The sequence below is a fragment of the Sebastes umbrosus genome, chromosome 16 (assembly GCF_015220745.1).
Source record: "Sebastes umbrosus isolate fSebUmb1 chromosome 16, fSebUmb1.pri, whole genome shotgun sequence".
Taxonomy (NCBI): domain Eukaryota; kingdom Metazoa; phylum Chordata; class Actinopteri; order Perciformes; family Sebastidae; genus Sebastes; species Sebastes umbrosus.
In genome coordinates this window covers 5,642,474-5,667,446 of record NC_051284.1, presented here as the reverse complement: position 1 = coordinate 5,667,446, position 24,973 = coordinate 5,642,474, and the positions used below count along the sequence as shown (strand labels likewise).

The window sequence follows — 24,973 nt, the reverse complement described above, 5'->3', positions numbered from 1 at the left end:
ATTCCCACCTCACGGCAATTCCGGCGCTGCTCTTCTTTTTATTTTGAGGTCCAGCAAACAATTCTAGTGCAGGCTTTTGTTTGTCTCGAATCAAATGTGTCTCAGGAAATCAAATGGATAAAATGCATCGGTTTACTGTAAAGAGGTTCAGCTCCACACCCAGCGGTGTTGATGTGTAGGTGTGTTTCAGGTTGCAACACCCAAACCACATGTCAGCCCTGCAGGGAAGTGAGCCGTTCTTCCCACTTCCACCTTTACTTGTAACCATGCTGACTGATATTTATTCTTTATTTTATTTTATTTATTTATTTTTTAACCAGGATATTCCCATTGAGATTTAAAATCTCCTTTTTCAAGTGAGTTCTGGCCAAGACGGCAGCATAAAAGGTTTCACATAAAAGCACAAACAACAGACTTAAAGGATCTAATGGCAGAAATGGAATATAAATATAATAATATATAATAATATATATATATATATATATACATATATATATGTATATATATGTATATATATATATATATATATAAAATCTACCTACGGATACAAATAAAGTCACCTGAACCTAAAATAAATATGTATGTTTTCTTTAGTGTATGATCACCTGAAAATAATAATATTTGTGTTTTCGCTTAGAATGAGCCGTTTATATCGACATAAGGAACGGGTCTTCTTCACGAAGTCCGCCATGTTTCTTTCTACAGTAGCCCAGGACGGACAAACCAAACACTGGCTCTAGAGAGAGCCTTTCGCATTTTCGCGTCAGCCATACTAGTTCTCCTTCATGTTTGGCACACGGGAGAGAAGTTTCAGTTGGTTGCAATCTGCAACCTCACTGCTAGATACCGCCAGATCCTACACACTGCACCTTTAAAACAAAACTGTAAAAAAATAAAAGTTAAAAACAACGTAAGGAATTTGGCATAAAAAAAACAAGCAACAGACTTACAAACAAACAACCAATTACATCAAACAATGAATTAGCAGTGTTACGCAACAGGACATGTAGCCTACATTTATATAAGTGGAACGTCTTAAAATAATTAACAGTCAGCAGATAACCTTCCTTTACTTCATTAGACAGCCTTGTTTCCTAAAAATCTGTTCCCATACAACAAAACTGCATTGTGAATTATGTTTTAAGGGAAACATGTTTATTTGTGAGAGTTTAACATGGCCTAAACATTAATTTAAGAATATGTTGCATATTTTATCATTTTATAGCTTATAGTTAATGTAGAAGTTGATTAATTTGCACTGGGGACAAGGTAAAACCGAGCACATGTACCAAAACAAACTCAGTAAAGTAAAAGAAAAAATATATTTTTAATGTGCGTTATTCTTTGTTTGTGTTATAAAGAAAACCTTAATCCATAACTTAAGCCGTATGTTGTAAATATTTGACACAATTTAAAGAAAATATGAGGAAGTAATTCATAGGGACACAAATGTTACTGCATAACAGGAATGACCCAGCTCCAGACTCTCGTGTCACTTCTGGTTGCAAAAAAACAGGATGGCCACGGCCAAAACGCCTTACTTCGTGGCTTCAAAACCACAGTCCACAAACCAATGGATGACGCCACGGTGACGACGTCCACTTCTTATATACAGTCAATGTTCCATGCCTAAGCTGAAATATCGCTAATGACATCATCAGGTTATTTTCCAAGACTTTAGAAACTCCCTCCAGAGCCACAGAAGACATTATACAACTGTTTTCACAGGCTGAGTAGTACTTTCCATGACAAGTAAACTGATCTTCATGTGTGAAATTGTTGGAGTGCCTCTTTAATTACTGTATATATAGAATTTTTTATGGCATGTCATTAGTCCGCTAACATTTCTAATGTTCATTCATTCCCAGCTGAAATGAACGCTTGCGTATGTGTTAATTAATTGCTATTGCATATATAGGATCTGGCATTCAAGCTGTAACCGCACCAAAGGACGTTGATATTACATAAATGTATGTGCCCGTCTTAACATGCAGTCCAGATAGACTGCATGTGAACAAGAGGAAGATGCTGTCGAGCAGCCGCGGCGCTCCTCGCATACCTGAATGTGATTGGCCTCATTGGAGGATATGCAGCCAATGAATTCATAATCTTCTCTCCACAATCCCACACTCCAGAGGTCAAGAGCGATCAAATTATCCCTCTGCGCTGTTGTGTTTGACTGCTTTACACAAGTCACCACGGCAACCAGTAAATGAAATCACTGAAGGAGCTGTCTGCCAGTCTGGCATCCAGCCTCTTTTTAGAGCCATGTTCCTGCACAGTGGGCATCCTGATGAAACTGCTGATTAGATTTCTATTTAAAAAAAAAAAAGGTCCAACTTGCACAAGACACTGTGACAAGAGAGCACATGTTTTGCCTCTGCATTGTCAGAGTGAACCGAGTCATTGGGATAGTTCCAATAGATTTGATTTCATTGTAAACAGTGTGGGGGGACAGAAAAGGGCAAGTGTTTCTCACTTGCGGGTCGACCCAACTTCCTGTGTTCCTGCGTTGCATCATACAGCAGTATATTATAAGTGTGTTAACAGGCCACTTGCACCACAGTGGATCCCACTGTCAGTCACGCTGATTGTTCATTAACCCACTCTCTATGCTCCTATAGTCAGCACTTTGGTGCCTGCGTGTGTCCTGCGAGCAGCACCTGAGCTGTGAGATTAGCCATGCTGATCATGTTGAGCTATTATCCAGGTTAAGGTATTATTACAACATGACAGGTGAGTGACGCTAAGAGGAAGGAAAACAAAGGAAGGCAAGGACAAGAAAAAACCCCCCAAAAAAACGTCAGTAATTGTGTAACACCAAACACGGTGATTATTGTGAATTGTGAACTTGCTGACTCAGACAGTCTCCTCACCTCTGTTCCGCTGAGCTGTTTTCCTGCTAATAATTTAAGGTGGACTTGTTTTTTTTGTTGAAACATGGCACCCAGCAGGAGTAAAGTGCAACATTAATTACTTAAACAGAGGTTGAACATTCTTCAACCTGGTTTACGTATAGCTTTTGGCTTATTCCGATTTAATAACTAGGGCTGTCAATTGATTAAAATATGTAATCCCGATAAATGCATGATTGTCCCTATTTAATCGCGATTAATTGCAAATTAATTGCACATTTTTTAGCTGTTCAAAATGTACCTTAAAGGGAGATTTGTCAAGTATTTATTACTCTTATCAACATGGGAGTGGGCAAATATGCTTCTTTATGCAAATGTATGTACATATTTATTACTGTAAATCAATTACCAACACAAAACAATGACAAATATGGTCCAGAAACCCTCACAGGTACTGTATTTAGCATAAAACAATATGCTCAAATCATAACATGGCAAACTGCAGCCCAACAGGCAACAACAGCTGTCAGTGTGTCAGTGTGCTGACTTGACTATGACTTGCCCCAAAACAGCATGTGATTATCATAAAGTGGGCATGTCTGTAATCCTATGGTTGGTGCCAATGGGTTCATTAGGTTTTCTAGTTTCATATGATGCCAGTATCTTCACTCTATTTAAAACTGAGCCCGCCACAACCTTAAAATCGCAATTTACGTTAATGCATTAAAGAAATTAGTGGCGTTAAAACGAATTTGCGTTAACGTGTTATTATCGCGTTAAATTTGACAGCCCTAGTAATAACAGAATTAATTTATACATAGATGAAAGTTTTGGCAAGTATGCTCGCTGATCCTCTAGAACCTAACCCTGTGGATGTCCAGTCAGTTTTAATGTCAATTGAAGGAATGAATTCAGTAATTTCCGGGGGTCGCCCGATGGTTGTGGAGAAGAAAATAAAAATAAAGGAACATATTAAACATAAAATTAAATATTTTAGACTGGGGAATGTTTTTAATAGTATTATTATCGCCTGTGCCAGTGATATAATTCATAATTGTTTGAATGTTTATGAGAGTCAAAGTGTGCGTGCACATGAGCTTCTAACGGGGGATTTCCAGCCAGTCAGGGGGAGAGAAAAAGTCAAGGAACGCACCAACAATCCACAGCGCCTGAAGCACATTGGACAATGCCAACGTCTTCCCATCCCAACTTGTCACATACCACCACTTTGTTACAACCCCTGGCGTCACGCCCCCCTGCCGTCACGCCCTTTAGTGTCACTTTATTTTTCAAAACCACTATAGTTACCCTTGGCATCACTTTAGGATTAGGCAACAAAACGACTGAGTTAAGTTTAGGAAACAACTACATGGTTGGGCTTAAAACTACTAAGTTTATATAGTGATAATAACGCGGAACTTTGTGAACACGGGGACACAAACGCCTAGATGCTAGCTGTTTAAACTAAACAAATGTGGGGGGTTGTGACTTGAAAAAGTTGAGAACCACTGATCACGAGCATTTTATGTGAGTTTATGTGAGGTTTGCGACTTTCCACCACTAGGTAATAGCCTAAGGACAATATGTGATATGTAGCCCTATATGTGAATAACATGTATAAAATAAATTGCATTCCACAGAGCAGGTGAACTATTAAACAATAATATGTTCATATAGTCATACTCCTCTCTTTGTGTTTACGCTTCCGAGCTGTCAGCAACCTATCAAAGTGAACAACCAGACTGAGTGAGGTGGAAAATTATAGATGTTGAGTGGCAACAACTGAAAAAGTGAACTTTTTTATGATATAATATGGCGCATTTTGTACAGCATTCTTATTCTTATTCTTTGTAGATGACATTTTGTGCATATGTTTTGGTGTTAAACCTGAATAATCAGTTGAGTCTAGTTTAAACAACATTCCAAGCAAATTTTTTTTGTAATAAATGTATTTAACAAACTATTCTCTTCCTCGTGCTACAGCTGCCGCATATACTTTTCTGTACAATTTAATTTCATTATGGCCACTTTGTTCATCACTCTCCACCAAAAGCACTTGACTTTCCTTTATTTACAATGTGCCATATTCAGATCTTGCAGAAGGGTACTTGAATGCAGCATTAGGACCTGTTTGCGTCACAGGAGCACCTGTTGCGCGTCGGCCGCGGCCAGGTATAAGCCTCTTGCTCCTCTAGTCTGTCTGTCAGAGAATATAATTCCTGCCTGATGAGATTGTTCTACATGGAGCTGATTCCTTATGATGTGTGATGGAGGCACACCGACGCGTCGGTGGCGCAACAACCTGCGGATCAGCCGAGCTCAGTGCGCTAAGTGCGCACACACACACACCCTCCCTACACGCACCTGATCGTCTGACTCTGCACTGCAGCGCTTAAAGGGCACTTTTAATAAACCCCCTGAATCTGTCATTTACCATCAACACCCGTGAAACTAATGACAAATTAGAGCAATAGCGTCTGACTGACAGGCGTCACATAACAATGTTTGTTCCAATTTCTTTTTTTGCGTGATATCTCATTATGTACTTAAAGATCCAAATTGGACTCATATATAGGAACAGAACCTGTCACAGCGCCATACCTTGCTTGCTCTGCCCAAAATTGACGCCGATGGGCGCATCTCTAAAATGATATTACAGCATTAATTATAGGACTATGGCAGATTAGATTTCCCCCAAGCAATTTAGCAGAAAAAACTGTGTCGCTTAGCAACACCGCTCAAAAAGCTGTGCCGTTGGCAGATGATACACATTAATCATTAATTAATAGCATTCAAATAAAGATTTATTGAAACATCTGGGGTGCTTTTCTTGGAACCAGAAGCTCTGGGTGCAGCATGGAGCCTCCTCTCCACACATGGAGTCACACATCATCACCTCACAGGTCAAAAGGTCATGCAGAGAGAATGACACCCACTTACTTTGGAAAGGGTGACATATTAGAGTAGCTGCAGACGTGTTCACGTTATGAGCAAGTGGTCACCTCAGAAAACCCCCATGCACGTTATTTTTTCCCTCAACCCAACTTCCCCACCAAATGCGTCTGAAACTTTTTGACAGGAGCGACTGTTTCTGGCAAAGACGCGCGCGGCAAAACAGCTTTAAGAGAGAGAGAGGGAGAGAGAGAGCTCAGCACAAGCAGTTATGGTGATACAGATTAAAATAGGAACCATAGCAGATTGGATTATACTTAATGCGCCATTTCATATCGTGTAACGTGTCACATTCTGGGCGCAGTGCCCTTGTTTATTATGAGGTGCGTCCGAGTTCCAATTAGCCCACATTTCACTGAGATTCCCTTTGAAGCAGCCACTGTTGTTGTGTGTGTGTGTGTGTGTGTGTGTGTGTGTGTGTGTGTATATATAGACCTTAAAACCAGCGGGGCCACATTTCATTTTGACCAACTGCATGCTTGGGATCGCGCTGTGTGTTTTTTTTTGTGCCATCCGTTTTGTTTTATTTGCGCTCCGTGCCAATTTGGGGCTCTCCAAATTGCGCACACAATGCGTCGCCGCCACCAGAGACTTCAATTGTGTCAGAAAACACAGTGCGTGTCCAATCACTTATAGAGTGGTCTTTATTAATTAACAGGAACAGTAGAGCAGATAGAAGCTAATGGAGCGCGCGTGTCTTCAGAAACAGCAGAAATAACGGCTGTGGCTCAGAGGGTAGAGCAGGTTTGTCCACCAATCGGAAGGTCGGTGGTTCGATCCCCGGCTGCTCCGGGTCACATGTCGATGTGTCCTTGAGCAAGACACTTAACCCCAAATTGCTCCCGAAGGCATAGCCATCGGTGTGTGAATGAGTATTTAGATCAGATCCTGATGGGCAAAGTTGGCACCTTAGCAGCCTCTGCCATCAGTGTATGAATGTGTGAATACTGACATGTAGTGTAAAGCGCTTTGAGTGGTCGGAAGACTAGAAAAGCTGCTATATAAATGCAAGCCCATTTACCATAACGGGCATGGCGCGTAAAAAACGCGTCCTCTGCTGTCAATACATGTTTTTTAGGCATTCGTAGATATCGAGTTCATCATTCTGGCACAGAAAACTCCAAAGAGATGCTTTAATGCTCAGCGCATCTATGTGAGCGCGCGTGTGTGTCGCGCGACTTTAAAAAACAGTGTGTGTCCACGCGCTCTTTGCCTATCTATCTATCTATAGATTTTAATATTTGAATATGTTCCCTGTACTGATGATCAGTAACCGGACCGGGACCCCGCGCGCTGCTGATAGAGTCCGGAGCTCAGTGTGCGCGAGGAGGGAGGGAATCCCTCCAGTGTGTGACGCTTCCTCTTTACCAAGGAAACCCACACGCGCTCTCTGACGCAACTGCCCATTTTAGGAAACATGCGTCAATGGACCGAAACATGTCAGACAAACAGTGAACTCCGCAGCAGCCCGCTGACGTTCGTATCAGAAAATAAACTTGTCCACATTATATTGTGAGCTGCTGCTTTCTACTGCTGCTTCTCCATCATATCTCCAGTTGTCCGCTGGTTGAAGCTCGGTCACGGCGGATCCGAGTTTCTCTCTGAGAGCCTTATCCAGACACCACCCCTCCCTTTGGATGGAAGTCGCACCGCCCAGGTCGTGACGTAGTTGTTTCGTTGGTGTTGAAAAGCCGTTGCAATTCTTCATAGTGCCATTGAAGTGAGTCATCTCTAGGAAGTGTGGTAAAAAAAGAGAGAAAAAAAAAAAGTTCGAACTGTTCCGTGAGCAGCAGATAGCTCCAGATTAGAGCGTTTATAGCACGGAAAATAGAGAGAGAAGATTAGCCCGGCAGAGAGGCTGGAAAGCGAGTGTTAACCTGCAGTGAGTCACTCTGGTAACTTACAGGTTCACTTTGTCTCGACTGGATGTGACTGCTGAAGGTGTGCTGCTGACTTTAGGTTGAAGTTTGCGCACCTGAGAGGATCTGCAATAGTGTATAGTATTATTTACCTGCGCGGCTCCAGAATAATACAAGCACAATAAGAAACCTACAAGCAGGAAGCACGCAAGAAAAAATCTCTTAATTCTAACTGGCAGTGATGTTTTAGGTTAGTTTAAATAGAGGAGCGTTATTGCACTTCAACTCTTCTCTGGATATCCCAAATTAACAACGTCTCGAGTCAGAGGATTTTTTTTTTTTTCTTCAGTTGGTGCCTTTTTTACTGCGAGGATTTAAAAAAAAAAAGGAGGGGGTTTCAGATCTCAACCAGTCTTACTGAAATCTCCCTCTTTCCTGGACCATGTACCAGGACTACTCCGGGAACTACGACACGTCGTCCCGCGGCAGCAGCACCTCTCCGGCCCAGCCAGAGTCCTTCACAAGCGGCAGCAGCACGATCGGAAGTCCGATCTCTACCTCAAGCTACCAGGTAACACAAGGAAACACCGGGCATTACCTAGAAATACTAGTCTACCTAGAGCCTGTACTGTATGTTTGCCTTTATTTCCATGTCAAATGCGCAACATCTGAAAAAATATACATATTTGTCATATAGATTTCCTTTTTTTTGTCAACATATACGCGCTTCCATCCGTTATTAGATTTTAAAAGAGCATTCTCCAGGTGGGAAAAAAACGGATGAACCCAATGACACATATCGCATCGGTGACTCAACAGATGCAGGACTCGATCTATTCACAAGTATTTTGGACTCATTCCATTTTCAATTTCTGCCATCTAAACACCATCGGATGATGTACTTTTTTTTTTTTTTGATCAAATTTGCGCACTGGCTATAGTGCGCACAGTAAGTGGCGAATATGTGGTGATTTTGCACATGTAAATACAAAAACATATTTTCCTTCACTTGGTACTCATGGTGAAACAAAACTTCTAAACGTGCAGGTTATACTGGCAGATATAAGGTGGCTTGGTGTGCTGTTTGGTGCAGGAGGAGAATTGGATTTGAATGTGCCTGGCATTTCCAGATTATCAATTTCAGATCCACTGTTTTCTTTTCTAATCTCTCCTATCCGTGCGTAAACTGTCATATTTGTGGGGTCTTTTCGCATTTTACGCGCATTGTAAGGACGCCAATTCCTTTAGAACACATAGTCCTACATGCTGCCACATTGCGCTGGTCTGGCAATAAACAGGGCATAGAGATAAAGCGTATAGAATGCAACAGGCATATACTGCTCGATGCAGGCATTAATGGGTTGGTGAGATGTCTTATTTCTCTTTAGGTATTTTTTGGAGAGCACCAAAGAGACTGATGTGATATAAGTTCAGTTAAAAGTTGATATTTGTGACAGATTATTTCTATGAGAAATGACACGGACCATGGATCAGATTGTAGTCTGATATTTTCTTAGACGGGTCTCGCGCTGCACATGGCAGATTCCTCCAGCGGAAGCGCGCACAGACCGGGAGCACAGAAGCCTGTATTTCATGTCCTTACCGAGAAAATACCAAAAATGAAAACGTTCCGAGAGACTGTTTAAAAAAACACAAATCCATCTCCTGGATTTCATCAGAGGATAATAACCTGATCAGTGAGGTATAGGCTACATGTATAGGTGTGCCAGTGTGACGTTATGACGCCGTTCCCAAAGATATTCTCTAATAATAGGATATAAGTCCGGGAAGAGGCGCAACTGTTTACTCGCCAAGTTCTTGCGTCTAGTGCACTTCTGTGGAAAAGCGTCGTCAGGCTCACGCAACATGCCGGTAAATGACTTTTGGCCCGTTGCTCCGGTTCCCTGTAATCACTCACTGGCTGTCTGCTTCCCATTACAGCTACAGCGGGCTGTAACATGACCTCTCTGTTGGCGAATATTGAGACGCGTCAAAACAAACTCCATTTTTATCAGATCAGATCCGTTGAACCGGGGTTTCTCTAGATTAAGTGTTATGACTCTACTGAATATTAATTAAAAAAATAGTTATTTTGTAATGGATTATGTATGAATAATTGTGATGTGTTTTGTTTTTTGTCTGATGGGTCTTACTTGTCTGTCTGTCTATGGTAACAGTATGTCTATTGTATGTGTACTTTTTCTCAAACTGAGCTGCCTATGGATGCAAAATGAATTGCAAACTGACAATAAAGTTGTATCCTATCATATCGTAATATCCTTCACACTCCATTACATATCCATTTATTTCAAATGGGAATTGTAATGCTTCTGTTTTGAAGCCAAACTCGCCAAACATTCCTCTCACATAATTCCTGCTAACTGATCTGTCTTGTTACAGCTGGCTGCTCTCACCCCCCCACACCTCCCCTCCTTACTGGAACTGCCCGCGTTTCTCATGTGCTTAACAAATCCCATACACAATGACTCACCAGCCAGATCAACAAAGTTCCAATAGACTGCCGGGATATCCGACGGAAAGTCGGGAATAACGGAGATATGGGGACGTGCGTAATTTACGCACACAGCTCAGGCAGCCCAGCTGTTTGTGGACTCTAAAGACATGAAGTAATAGTGGTCTCACATAGGTTCCCATACTGGTGATCACTTTTACAGCCAGTTCACACATACATGTAGATTGTAGACATTTATAATACATTTAAAATCTTGTAGAAGGATTTTGATCCATAAATTGAGGAGTTAGTGCCATCAAGTGCCAAGTCATAATATTTTCTTTAGAGCAGGAACATAGTGTCCTGCATCACAGTCTGGCTTTAGACATACCCACACAACTAAGATATTGTGCATCTTTTCGCTTTAAAAAAATATTTTTGTTGATTCCAACATTTAAATTATTACATTTTTGTCTCAGATTTAAAAACAAAATCCCTCTGGAACAGTTATTCTTCAGTTATTTGGAAGATGCCACTATATGACCTATTACATTATGTATCTATCCAGTCCAAAGTAATATGTATACTTACCTTTCTGCCAGTCCAGACATGTGTAACACTTCCCCAGTGTTTTGTCTCATGGTTATTGTAGTAAAGTGAGATTCTACTGGACACCTTGGGCTTTCCCACATGATTCACGGCATGTGTCACTGTTCCACTCCAGGGGTTACATACACAGTGCCTATGTGGATTGAATCATTACTATAAGCCTGTACTGTGGAAAAAGTGTGTGAATTTGATAACGGTGGGTGTGGGTGGTGGTGGTGGTGTCGGCGGAATGAGGCAGGGCTGCGTAGATAGAGACTAAGATGTATGCATTGACCCATACCAGCATACATGCGGATGACACCCCACTTTACTGGGAGAACGTCCTCAGATGTGATCATGCATCCAAACCTCTCATCACACCTCTTCTCCTCTTTCCAGAAGTACAGGGTCGACATGCCCGGCTCCAACAGTGCCTTCATCCCCACCATCAATGCAATCACGACTAGCCAAGACCTGCAGTGGATGGTGCAGCCCACCGTCATCACCTCCATGTCCAACCCTTACTCCCGCTCGCACCCGTACGGCCACCACCTTGCCAACGGACCGGGGCTGCTGGGGCACAACCCGCTAGCTCGGCCCGGGGTCATCCGCTCCATCGGGGACGCCAGGGGCCGACGCAAGAGGGATGAACAGGTGAGGGGGAATGGGACGGCAAAAAAAGGCCACTATGGGATTTTCTTTGTTTCAATAGTTAGACTTTGATTTCTTTTGATGAAGCTGGATTTTGCTTCCGAAAGTCTTTTACAAAGACGAAGTGTGTTTGTTCTAAAAGCAAAGCAAAACACCTTGAAGGTCACATATTATGCTCATTTTCAGGTTCATACTTGTATTTTGTGTTTCTATTAGAACATGTTTACATGCTGTAATTTTCAAAAAAAACTTTATTTTCCTCATACTGTCTGCCTGAATATACCTGTATTTACCCTCTGTCTGAAAGGCTCTGTTTTAGCGCATTTTGAGGAATTGCAACAGAATTGCGTTGCTAGTCTAAAGCTTGGCTCCATGTGTACTTCCTGTCAGTTGATGTCATTAACATACACACTGCAACCAGGAATAAACTGGGACACATTTAGAATGTTTATGTTTAAAACTGTGTCAAGGGTCTAAATATTGTATATTCGTGACATCACGAATGGGCAGAAATCCTGACAGCTTGTTTCAAACGCAGAGTTTCTGAATACGGGCTGTGTGTATTTCCCTGTGGATTGAGTGTTTCGATACCTTCACAGTATTTATATAGCACTTAAGCCTGCTTTATAATAAAAAACATGAAAATCTCACTTTTTTATAATATGGAACCTTTAATATTTTTATCATAAATCATTAAATGAGCATGTTTGAAGAAGCAAATTGAGTTTATTTTATCAGGCAAATAGATAATATGTCGTCATATCGTTATTCTTCTCACAGCCAGCCAGTCAGCTCTTGTTCAACTCGTTGCTTTATATTGATTGTGCGTCTGCCAAACACCTTATTTCACCTGCCGTGTTCCTTCCCTGCTTGTCCGTAGCTCACCCCGGAGGAAGAGGAGAAAAGGAGGGTGAGGCGTGAGAGGAATAAGTTAGCCGCCGCCAAATGCCGCAACCGCAGACGAGAGCTCACAGAGATGCTGCAGGGGGTGAGTAGAAACCTGAAAAAAACTTGGAGCTTCCAGATCAGATCAGAATCTGCTATTGGGTTCTGCTTAAATCACAAAAAAAAACCTTGTTCCTCTTTTGCAGCAAGCAACAACCTGTTTTGGGGGCATAATTTGCCATGCTTATAGTTGATGCAAAAACACATGCACAGTGAAAAGAAAAGAAGTCACACTGGTTCAGAAGGCTGGCAGGAGTCCAGATTTTGTTTAATGAGTGATTGAACCCCACACCTAAATTTGCAATCCTGCGTTACTGGTTTGACTCTCGCTGTGTCTCTGAGTGCACGGCCTGAGTGCAAGAGATGACAGGCGATGAAAAGCTTTTTGTCTCGGGCCGCTGCAGACAGAGGTAGGGCTGTCTGTCTCGCAGCATCTAAATGGACTAATTAGCCGAATTACAGCGAGGTGGAGCTTGTCAAAAAAAAAAAAAAACAGGAATGGAATTTGCTGTAGGCAGCTGTCTCCGTGAATGAGGGACGTTTTGTAAAAAGGGCCAATTGCTTGTCTCACAATCCCACATTGAAACATACTGCGTGCGCGCACACACATATACAAACACACACGCCACAGCCTCTAGGGGGGGAAAAACCTGCCTTTATTCCAACTAAGGAAGTGTCGCTTTCCAGTGAAAAGGACAAGTCATGTTCCTACAACCTCTTTGATTGACTGATATCATTTATTTACCAGGGCACCTCCCTTGGCTCCTTGTGCACAATTTCCTCATACCTTTGCCCATGAGTCAAAGTTCTCAGACAGCCATGTGAGTTTATCTTAATCTGCCCGCTGTCTAGAGCAGACGAACGGCTTTCTATGGGATCTGTCTTTTGTCTTTCATGTGACACGTTAATGACACGCTTTTGATGCAGCAGATCTCATATCTCCGAGACACAAACAATGCACAGTCATTATAGGGAACTCAAATTTGAGATTAAGGTCTAAATGGCTCATGGACAAGTTCCTGATTGTGCTTCTTTCTGTGGTTGGTAAAACTTTAGCAAACAAACAGTGCCCTCTTTTGGTGCTTTGGAGGAACACAGTCTGACCAGCTGATTGATGAAGAAACTTGAACTGAGTTAAAAAATTGAATAATACAAAATTTTGAAAAGATCGAATATCGCCATACTATATTTTGTGATACTGTATTGATTCTCAAAAACACTGTATTGATTTTTAATTAATGGTTTACATGCAAAGATTGACTCAGTCAATACTTTATTTCATTTGCAAAGAGATGTGCCCTCTCAGTGTACAGTATGTGCCATGCTATGATGTTGGATGCTACAGGGACTGTAATAAATACAAATGCAGATCCCACTGTTCTGATTGCATAAACAAAGTACTTTTTACTCAGATTTTATGCATATGGTGGTGTGTTCTTTATACTATGACATTTTTCCTAAAATGAGATAAAAAAAAAACATCGCAATATATCGCCTTACTTAAAGTATCGCAATATATCACAATATATTGTATCGTATCGCCAGATTCTTGCCAGTACACAGCCACATTTCTTTGCCACCATGTTGACAATTTCTTGGTATTTTGTCACTTAATGTTCATGAAAATGCTGTTGCAGAATTAGTTTTTATCAAATTTAAACTACCCTGCTTATGGACGAGGGTGTTATGGTGCTGAGCATGAACTCACGTCACCATATTTTTTGTCATCTTTCTACTCAAAAATGGAAAAATACTAACGAACCTGCTCCCGTTTCTCTACACAGGAGACTGAAAAGCTGGAGGACGAGAAAGCAGACCTGCAGAAGGAGATCGAGACCCTGCAGAAGGAGAAAGACAAGCTGGAGTTCATGCTGGTTGCCCACAATCCCGTGTGCAAGCTCCCCACCGACGAGCGCCACCAGTCATCGGGGCACCAGCAGCAGCACCAACAGCACCAGCAGCAGCAGCACCAGCAGCACCAGCACCAGCAGCAGTGCGCCCCCCTCCCCCTGACCATGCGCCCCAACATGGCCACCCGGGCCCAGATGAACCATGTGGTGGTGAAGCAAGAGCCGGAGGACAGCGATGTCCTGGGCAAGCCCCAGCGCTCCGTCATCAAGCCCATCTGCCTGGGCGGCGTCGTCGTCGGAGGGATGTACTGCACGGACGGAGACAGCCTGAACACACCGGTGGTGGCGGCGTCAACCCCGGCCGCCACGCCCAACGCCCCGAGCCTCATATTCACCTACCCGAGCATGCTGGAGCCCGAGAGCCCCTCGCCTTCCTCCGAGTCCTGCTCCAAGGCCCACCGGCGCAGCAGCAGCAGCGGGGACCAGTCCTCGGACTCCCTCAACTCGCCCACCCTCCTGGCGCTCTGAGCGAGGGCTCCGCTCGGCACGGCTGAGAAACAAACACTGTGGCTGACGGCAAGCGCGAGGATCAACTCCCCCCCCCAACCCCCTACCTTTACCCTTCCCCTTCTTACATCCAGTGTCTTTTAAAGACCCAAGAGCACATTCAAAAGTCCAGACCAAGCTGACCATGTGAGCCGTTTCCCGCCCTCCGCAGGGAGACCCACAAGGGCTACGCCGCGTGTTTCTTCTTGTTCTGTATAAAAAAAATTATCCGTAAGAGTGTGTGCACCGATCCTAAAAAAAAAGTGTCATCCCTTCGCCATTTCAACTCCAGAGTGTCAACTTGTTTACCGGGAAGACAATTCTGAAGACATGCCTGAATCTGGCAATAGTGAGTTGATGTGACTACAACTAGAGAGCGCGTTCTTAATATATATATATATTTTTTGAAAATGTTTAAAAAGCCATGTGGCCGACACTTGCACTCCGCCAAGACGAATCAATAAATCACTAAGCGAGGTCAGCGTTCTACTGGAGTTTCCGAGGAGAGAAAGAGACGATGAGCAAAGACTTCCTCTCATCTCCTCTTCCATTTCGATTTGTCCTTTTTTTGCGTAACTTGGACCTCGATTCAGGAATTGCTACGAGGAGGAGCGTGTACACATTTCTGACGCTATTTCCATCTCTTTCATTGTATTTATGGCCTGTGCTGATTCAATTTTACAGAGTGTTTTTGTTGAGACATTGTCCTCTCCTTAATCTGCCTGTAGAAAAGCAAAATCGGTCCATCCACGTGGTGACCGGAGCACTCCTCAGTGTTGCAAAGGATACGAGCCAACTTTCAATCAATGACTAGTTCCTCAATAATTCCTTCTATTTTGCCATAGTGGCTTGACTTTACAGTAGTATTGGTGTGCTTTTCCTCAGTGATTCTGTACCTGAACTTTACAACCTGTTTATGACAAAGTGTATGTGATTTACATTGATGTCAGGGATATCTCTCATGTGTAGTAGAACCCCGTCGTGGACGACGTTGCACGACTGCAGGCTGCCGTACGGTCTAGCGCTGATAAACTAGGGATGATAAAACTCCATCGCTTCATTGTGTCACCTCGAGACGTCTTTTCGCTCAAGACGACGTTGAGCAAACCCCTCCTCCACAGACCTTCTCGCAATGTGTTTCTTACATTCTATAGATAAAAGGTCTTACCTTTTTTTCAACACTGCCTCTCAGGGCAGGTCAGGTTTCAAAAAGCCAAAAAAAGGTTTTTTTTGTAGTCCTGTAATTCGTCCGTCTTTGTCTAAAAGGAGGGATTTTTGCTCAAATTTGAAACAAAAGAAGAAAAGCCACTGTGGTCTAGACTGTCGCCAGCTGCCAATGATGTCAACCCTGTTTATACTGTGTTTGTAAAGCTGTCACTTTTAGTAAAGAAATGATGTTTAAACTCAAGTCAGATGTGCTGATTTTACGGGTGTACGCCGACACCGAGGTACTCTGTAGTGGAACAAGGGCCAGTTCACTTTATGACAATAAGGAAGGGACGAGAAGGACTCTTTTTTTACAGCTGGCCTGAGACGAAAGAGGGGACACCTTGAGAAGATGTAATATTTCTGAAGTTCTACGAAGCACTTCTTTTTCATTATTTTTACATGTGTGTATCTTAAAAGGGATGAGGGTTTTCAATACCGTGCACTGAGAGGGACGCAACAGCGATATTTGGGCCTTTTTTGTTTTGTTTACTTCAAACATTCCTAATGAATTTAATGTCAGGGGTCGAAGGGGAGGGGGGTGTCATCTTTCGTCATCAGAGGAATAAAAGTTGTGGTTGGAAGACTTTTTTTGTTGTGCTGGATGCAGAAAAAAACAGACTTTGCAATTCAATACAAGCTGCTGCTACTGTGGAAAGAACGCGTTTATCTTCTGATGGCGTGGGGTTTGATGTCGCGTGGATGCAACGGGGAATCTTTGACAACATAAAGAAGTGAATCGATAACCAAAAAAAACGTGACCATGGGCGAGTCCGATATGTCTGTATGTTGGAATATCCTGCAGCCCCTCGACACACATAGGAAAGCCATTGACTGTAGATCTTCTGCTGTACATGTCATCTACTGTCTGTCGCCTGTTTTCAACTACTATTACTTCTTTTTCCAAATGCTTTAACTGTTTAAAATGATTCAAAATTAATAAAAAACAGCAATATGTATAGCAGTGTTTGTTAATTTAAATGAATAATAATAATAAAAAACAATAATTTTCAACCTGAAATTGTCCTATTTCGTTCATGGGGATGCACTTACAGTATCATTCAGTTAACTGACAAAACACTTTTTTCTTAAGGGCTGTTATTATTATGTTAAATATTATCACCCTGTTTATCAATCATTCTGATCATTCCAATATAAGGTTGACGCTATTTTTGAATTGATTGGTGGAATCAAAAGACAATAAGCTAAAGAAGTTAACAACATGTACCTGGTAAAAAAAAAAAAAAAGACAAAGGAAAGAGCTAAGACAAAAAAAAACATTATTTCAGAATTCATTCAAGAGCGTAATTGTGTCTTTGAATCATCTCGAAGCGATGACACATAACATGAAAATATTGTCAACAATGTAAATAATAATGGCATTATTTACTTATTATTTAACAGGCTGCCTTCTCATAGTGTATTATTTTGGAGACAGTTTTGTATTTAGATTATATTTTTGCCAGTATAGAACATGATAATACTTATCCATATTACATATATATATATTTGAGTCATATGAAGAAGTATTATCCTATATGTACCTAAGTCTGATCTAAATTATTTTCTCTCCTGTATTTATGATTTAAGAACAGGTGGATTTTTTTTTTTTTTTTGCCAGGATAACATTTCTAATTTATGTTTTTCCTGTCTGAAAACAAGTGAAAAAAAGGTTTTTAGACAGATTTTTCTAAGTTACTTAAAAAAAACTGCATTTTTGTTTCACTTGTTTTCAGACAGAAAAAAAAGGAACTTAGAAAAATCAGCCTAAATTTTTCTTTCAACCTGTTTCACAGACAAAAAAGAGTATTATTATTAAAAAAAGATTATCCTGGCAAAACACTTTTCCCACTTGTTCTTAAGTCATAAACATAGGAGAGGAAATAATTCAGATTAGACACCATAAAAAAAACTTGCTTGCCTTTCAGGGCATCCTTATATATATGTCCTATACTGGCAAAATCTAATATCAATACAAAGTTGTTCTCCAGAATAATACACTATGAAAAGGCAGCCTGTTGTGCTACAGAGCGTTCATTTTTCAGTGTAATGCTGATATGAAACCACTAGAGGACAGTAGTCCTCACCAGGGGTGTCAAACTCATTTTAGTTCATGGGCCGCATACAGCCCAATTTCATCCCAAGTGGGCCAGACCAGTAAAACTATTCCATAATAGCCTAACCTATAAATAACAACCTCCAAATTCCTCCTTTCTTTAGTGTAAAGAAGCACAGGTCCATTCTGAAAACATCCACAATTAATGAACAATCCCATTTACAATACAGATGATGAACAGCCTGAAGTGTCTCGCTCGTCTCGGCTACAAAACCTGCCAACATTTCGTTTATCTTCTCTGTTCTCAGTTGTCCTTTCAACTTCTTGTATTTTTCGAAATGAAGAGTCTGATAGTGGTGCGGAACATTATATTCTTTGAGCGCTGAGAGGTACTGTGAACACACAAGTATACTGGTTTCCCATTTACCTCTGCGAAGAAATAGGAACTGGCACTCCACCAGTACAGTAGCCTACGCTTGACAGTGTTGTGTCACGTAGCCAGTACGTAACCATGTGGGATCTATGATAGCAAATCCGGTATAGGGCCTGCTACTCTTATTATGACAGCGTGACCCCCAGTGGACAAAGATTCGAATGAATGACTTCTCAGCAATTTTCACACTTTGTAAAGTCATCCAGTGGGCCCGATTTGGCCCTGTGGCGGGCCGGTTCTGGCCCTTGGGCCGTATGTTTAACATGCAAGATTTACTCTCTGCTGCCACTGTATTAGGTACACCTTGCTAAAACTAATGCAGTCTAATAAAACAGTCAGTCCTGTAATAAATCCTACCTTCACGAAGGTTCTAATGTTCAGTTTTTGTTCATATTGTTTTAGAGAGGTGTCAGCTGTTATAATGGTTCGTGAAGGAGGGATTTATTGCAGGACTGTTGTATTAAGGCTGCATTAGTCTTAGCTAAGTGTATCTAATACACTGGCAACCGGGTGTAGATTCAGTGTTTTTAAATTATTGTCACATTATGTTGGTATTTTATCCAGTTAAATGTAGTATTTTTACCTTTCATATACACGCCAGTGGTTAATTAGAATACAAATGAATGACATTTCCAGACTTCATCCACAGATAAAGTGTCATATATAATTCTGCAGGCTCATGTCCCATCATTGAAAAATGGAACTACTCTTGGTCTGTCAAAACACTTGGATGCATTACACATTTATCAATAGATGACTGTATGCTGCTGTCCCTCTACAGACTATTATATCAGCTGCTATAAAGCCACTCAATTGGAATTATTGTCTTTTATCTAGAACAAACTGACAACACATTTATTCTAATAAAACATGTCCATGCTTTTATTGTGAATGTTCTGTTCATCCCCAGCTGGAGTGGACAGCATATCAGAATCTCCGCTGTATATTTGAAATGTTTTACTTTGAAAGTGAACGAAAAAGTATTTCGGTGTTTATTGTGGCTGGTGAAGTGAACGGTTGTGATGAGCGTGCACTGCCCTCAAATGGTCACAGAAGGGAATTACAACATTAGGTTTAAAGGGGAGCTACGCCCATTTTCAAAATTTATACATGTTATTCCTAATGTCTAAAAAAGTCCAAAAAATATTAGTTAACATGAACAACTCTCTCCCAAATCTAAAAAAACTAGAGTGCTAAAACCTGTGATGTCACAGAGGTATAAAGTGTGGAGCTGCTCCATAGACAATGAATTGGGAGAGATGTTCTAGATGACACTGAAAGCATCCAGGGGGATGTTCTGAGTATATGGGAACAGTTTCTGTTTCACAACTAGAACACTACAATAGAATAAAGCTCATTTAGGTATAAAAAATAAAATGAACACAAAATCAGTCTCTCATTTACTTTCTATGGAGCAGCTCCACACTTTATACCCGATGACATCACAAATTTGAGAGATGGTTTCTGGCTTTGAGAGAGTAGCTCATGTTCACTGATATTGATTGAACTTTACTAGGCCATGGAAATAACATATTAGAAGTCTTAATTTAGGTGGTGTTCCCCTTTAAGTGGGAATGATAGTCATGGAGGTTCTTATTTTCAGGCAGGTAGGTAGGTAGGTAGGTAGACAGGTAGGTAGGTAGGTAGGTAGGTAGGTAGGTAGGTAGGTAGGTAGGTAGGCAGGTAGGCAGGTAGGTAGGAAGGTAGACAGGTAGGTAGGTAGGTAGGTAGGTAGGTAGGTAGGTAGGTAGGCAGGTAGGCAGGTAGGTAGGAAGGTAGACAGGTAGGTAGGAAGGTAGGTAGGTAGGTAGGTAGGTAGGTAGGTAGGTAGGTAGGTAGGTAGGTAGATAGGTAGGTTGGTAGGTAGGAATGTAGGAAGGTAGGTAGATAGGTAGGTAGGTAGGTAGGTAGACAGGCAGGTTATTTCATCTCGGGCAGGCACAGAACGTATGTGCTAACTGGCTGTCGGCTGTAGCCTTTGCGGTGTGTTCAAGTGTAACTTGTCGGCCAAAACAAAGGTGACGTGAGGCGACGCAAGAGGCGGCCTTCGTCCCCGTTAGTTCACAGTGAAAGGGGGACTCTGTTGGGCAGGTTACTATGTGGATAGTTATGTTCACACTACAAGATTTCCGATATCATCGGATATCTATACTGCAAAACTTGCAGTCTTGACATACAGTGAGTTCCAACTGTGACCCCAGAGGCCTGTACTACAAAGCAGGATTTGGCAATAGCGAGGTAACTTCAGGGTTAACTCAGGGTTTTCCGTCCTACGAAGGTGGTTCACATCTTACCGGGGTAGATCACCATGGTAACTGATACTGAACGGCTAACCTGCTCCAGAGCAGGTTATGTTCCAGATAAGAGATGAACTCATAAGAAAGCACCTCCTACTGACCAATCACAGCTCAGTGCGGTGATTGTATGATAATATTACACACATATGAAGAAGTTTAAGTCATAATCAGACTAAAAACAACACAGTTTAAACTGACACATGCAGGCAGGACAACTGGCTGTATGTTGTGGGTGTTTACCGCTTTGAATTATGTTTTCATACTTATTCTTTAACTTCCTCTTGAGTCCGTTTCACACCGCCGGAGACGAGGACGCAGCTGAAAGAAGGTTCAAATAGTCAAACACGCCATGCTGTCAACACTGGACATGGTTAGGTATAATCTAGTCATCTGTTAAACTCTAAAAGCTATTTATATCTAGACGACTATATCTGACTTTTGAGTGTTCCGTTAAATTATTAAGTCTGTTAATTTCTGCATTCACACATCTGGAGTTTTTTCTTTTGCCAGCTATTCTTCCTGCATTTGGCAGCTTCAACTGTGTTACTTTTAGTCTGGATTATGTGTTTAACTTCTTCGTATTTGTCTAATATAGTTTACTCTTTGTAAAATGTGTTTAGTGTGATCTCGGTTGTTAGGGTTAGTGAAGCCAGATAACGAGAAGATACCCTGGGTATGTTGAACTGGCTTCGTAGTACAGGCCTCTGTTCTGTGAGGATGAAGATGGAGCTGTGTGTCGATTCTGTGAGTTTTCTCTCCAGTCAAAATGTTTTTTGATGGGAATGATGGGAATATTTACAGAACATTAAACTGTTAAACAACTTCTCTGCTTTCCTGAATATATTTTATATATATTTGTTGGGATTGTGTCTTGTATTATTTTGCTGTTTTGTCTGGGCTCCGTTTCAGTCTAAACCTGAACTCTGAGTTTACTAATCCTGAGTTGTCAGTTCCAGAACAGCTGATCTGAGTCAGATCAATCAACTCTTTGCCGGGCGGCCACAGTGAGGAGGAGAGGGAGAGAGATGAGGGAGGGAGTGTAGAGTTTGCAGTAAGCAGTTCTGGGCTGCCTGGCTCAACATGTCATGAGAGATGAGCAGTGCTTGAAGTGGGCCGGTAAGTAGCAGTATGCAGTATTTTACTCATTTTACTCCTTATGGCGTACCGTGACTTTTTCATGCGTACCGGAGCTTCTCACAAGCTGCCGGATCTCCTCTGCCCTCTCCATATCAGCTTCTCTGGGAGATTCATAACGCCGCACTATTAATCTCCACACAAGCTGAAGCCTGGCTGTTCACATCAGAAGAACATCTCTCTGCTTCTTCTGATCCTCTGCTGTTTACTATCCATCTCTCTCTCTGTGTCTGTCTGTCTGTCTGTCTGTCTCTGTCTGCTTATGTGTGTCTGCCAGAGTTGGGGCCAAAGTGAGGGCCGGGGCTGGACTGGCCCCCCCATCAGAGTCTGAATGTGATAGGTCCAATAAGACTGTCAAATGTACTTTTTTTAACCTGTTTCTGACACTGTACAGCATGTATAATCCTAAAAAAGGGACAGCAGGGGCAAAAAAATGAATTATAACTGATGAATATTAGTTTATGCTAGATATTCACACACAAAGTTTATGCCAGAGGGGCGAACTATTCAGTTTTCTTTCCTGAGATTTAAAAATTAGAAGTTTAACATAAAATTGCTGTTGCAGTGTACTTATTATTTTGTTATTTTCATTTTTTTAAAGTCACCAGAATTCAGGAAACAAAGTCTCTGAAACTCAAGTTTTTCTGGGAGAGGACCCCCAGACCCCCACTTTGGTTTTCAAATCCTCCCTATTTTTGAGGACTCTAGATTGGCAAGTATGCAAAACAACCACATTTGAAGGGATTTCCTGGAACAGAGCCTTCAACAAAACGTGGTACACACAGCACAAATGACTGGTGATGGGGCCGGTCTGGGCCAAAATGCCAGGGAGGATTTGTTGTCCCAGTCCAGCCCTGTTCCTCAATGATTGATTACTTGAATAACAGAATAGGAAGATTCATCAACTATTAATATAACGGTTAGTTGCAGCTGTAGTTCAGTCCATTTACCGAGAAATGATAAGAACACTCTGACAGCATTAATCGGATAGGAACATCTCAGCCTGCTCTGGTTGTCATGGTAACAGAAACCACAGTCCTATAATCTGTGATCTATCAGCAGCTTCTTATGAAAATATCAGTTTCAAAGAAATGCAGATTAGAGGAGTGTTAATATCTGTAAAACTATCTGTAAACAAAGTCAACTTAATGATGAGTAAAGCTGCAGCTCCTCCACTACGCAGAGATCCCGTGAGGACAGCACACACAGAGCAGACAGACGGTCTACCTGGACGTCATGGATCACCTGTTGCTGCTGCTGCTGCTGCTGTGGAGCTCAGGTAGGACTCTGCTTTAAACATGATGTGTTATTATTCACACAATTATATTGATCTTTAAATCAGAGAACAAACTGATCACACACACCAAGGCTGTATTCTAACCTACTATACTAGTAGAACAACCTCATACTATACTAGTAGTACAACCTCATACTATACTAGTAGAACAACCTCATACTATACTAGTAGTACGTACTGATTTGGCCAAAATGAGGCATGTAGTATGTGAACAAAAGCAAAATCTACAGTATGCCAAAAATACCCGGATGTCGTACTGAGAAGAGGAAAAAAGAGGAGAGACATGATTTCCAATAATAAATATATACATACATTTGCATAAAGCAGCATATTTGTCCACTCCCATGTTGATAAGAGTATTAAATACTTGACAAATCTCCCTTTAAGGTACATTTTGAACGGATACAAAATGTCCGATACATTTGCGATTAATCATGATTAATTATGGACAATCATGAGATTAATTGCGATTAAATATCTTAATTGATTGACAGCCCTAATTTAAAGGGGAAAAAGGGATTTGTGGGGCCTTATGCAACTACATATTCAGCATATAGGACGGGCCGACTCTGATCACCCCCACACACATCACATCACATCACCTCCACACTCAAAGGAAGAAAAGACAGAAAGGGAACATGGATGCTGTGAAATCGTTCACATTAAAGTTATAATTAGGGCTGTCAATCAATTAAAATAATTAATCTGGATTAATCACTAATTATTCACAATTTTTTTTTATCTGTTCAAAATGTACCTTAAAGGGAGATTTGTCAAGTATTTAATACTCTGATCAACATGGGGGTGGGAAAATATGCTTATTTTATGCAAATATATGTATAAATGTATTATTGGAAATCAATTAACAACACAAAACAATGACATATATTGTCCATAAATCCTCACAGGTACTGCATTTAGCAAAAGAAATATATTCAAATCATAACATGGAAAACTGCAGCCCAACAGGCAACAACAGCTGTCAGTGTGTCAGTGTGCTGACTTGACGACTTATATAATAATAATAAACTTTATTTATATAGCACTTTTCTAAACAAGGTTATAAAGTGCTTTTCAGAATTAAAAAAAATAAAATAAAAATCAACAAAACAGAAAAACAACAAAAAACAATAAATCAGCAAAGAATAAAATACAAACAACAGAGGGATCATAAAAACAAGAAACATCTGGGGATAAAATACATTTTTAGAAAGCAGAATAAAATGTCCAGAGAGGGATGATAAAAGCAACAGCATCATATTAATTATTCAAAAACACTTTCCTGTAAAAGAAAGTTTTTAGAAGGGACTTAAAAGATGGTAATGAAGTAGCGAGTCTGATTTCAATAGGCAGAGTGTTCCACAGTCGGGGGGGCTCTAACCACAAAGGCCCGGTCACCTTTGGTCACAAGCCGAGATCTGGAAACAACCAGCAGAGCTGCGTCCGTTGATCTAAGGGAACGCCTAGGCGGGCCAATAGATCCTTGATGTAATTTGGGGTAAGGCCGTTTAATGCTTTAAAAGTGATCAGTACAATTTTAAAATCAATTCTGAACATATAACACATCATCTATTCACACTCTGCTCACTTACATCATCGATCATCTACATCCTCCTTCCTTTCCTAAACCCTATCTCTGAACTATTTTATGTGTGCGTCATTCCTTTTTTTCCCCTCTCTGTCTTCTCTAAACCTCTCCCCTTACCAATACCTCATTTCCCCACACACCTCGCACAATCGTTGCTCTGGTCTCCACCATCATAACCAATGGGATTTTGTATGTTTTGTATATTTTTATAATTAATTAATTAATTTATCTTTTTCTTCTTAGTAATTTGTTTGTATGATTTTT

At 41.2% G+C, this 24,973-nt stretch overlaps 1 protein-coding gene across 2 annotated transcripts; it reads left to right on the top strand.

Annotated features, from left to right (window-relative positions):
* The first annotated feature begins 7,505 nt into the window (after positions 1–7,505).
* On the top strand, positions 7,506–16,918 carry fosl2 (FOS like 2, AP-1 transcription factor subunit). 2 transcript variants are annotated; one of them, XM_037746515.1, is made up of 4 exons: positions 7,506–8,237; positions 11,109–11,360; positions 12,238–12,345; positions 14,087–16,918. In XM_037746515.1, the coding sequence occupies exons 1-4, from the start codon at positions 8,109–8,111 to the stop codon at positions 14,678–14,680; spliced, it is 1,083 nt and encodes a 360-aa protein (XP_037602443.1). In that variant the 5' UTR covers positions 7,506–8,108; the 3' UTR covers positions 14,681–16,918. The 2 variants fall into 2 exon arrangements, with proteins under 2 accessions (XP_037602443.1, XP_037602442.1); XM_037746514.1 differs by having other exon boundaries at positions 7,507–8,237; positions 11,106–11,360.
* The last annotated feature ends 8,055 nt before the right edge of the window (positions 16,919–24,973 follow it).

What these genes read in the sequence shown, in the direction of transcription:
- fosl2 (XM_037746514.1), top strand. Translation starts at nt 8,109, where the DNA reads ATGTACCAGGACTACTCCGGGAACTACGACACGTCGTCCCGCGGCAGC. An exon ending in TCTCTACCTCAAGCTACCAG is followed by an intron (nt 8,238 to 11,105) that starts GTAACACAAGGA and finishes TCCTCTTTCCAG; the next exon opens with AAGTACAGGGTCGACATGCC. An exon ending in GACGCAAGAGGGATGAACAG is followed by an intron (nt 11,361 to 12,237) that starts GTGAGGGGGAAT and finishes GCTTGTCCGTAG; the next exon opens with CTCACCCCGGAGGAAGAGGA.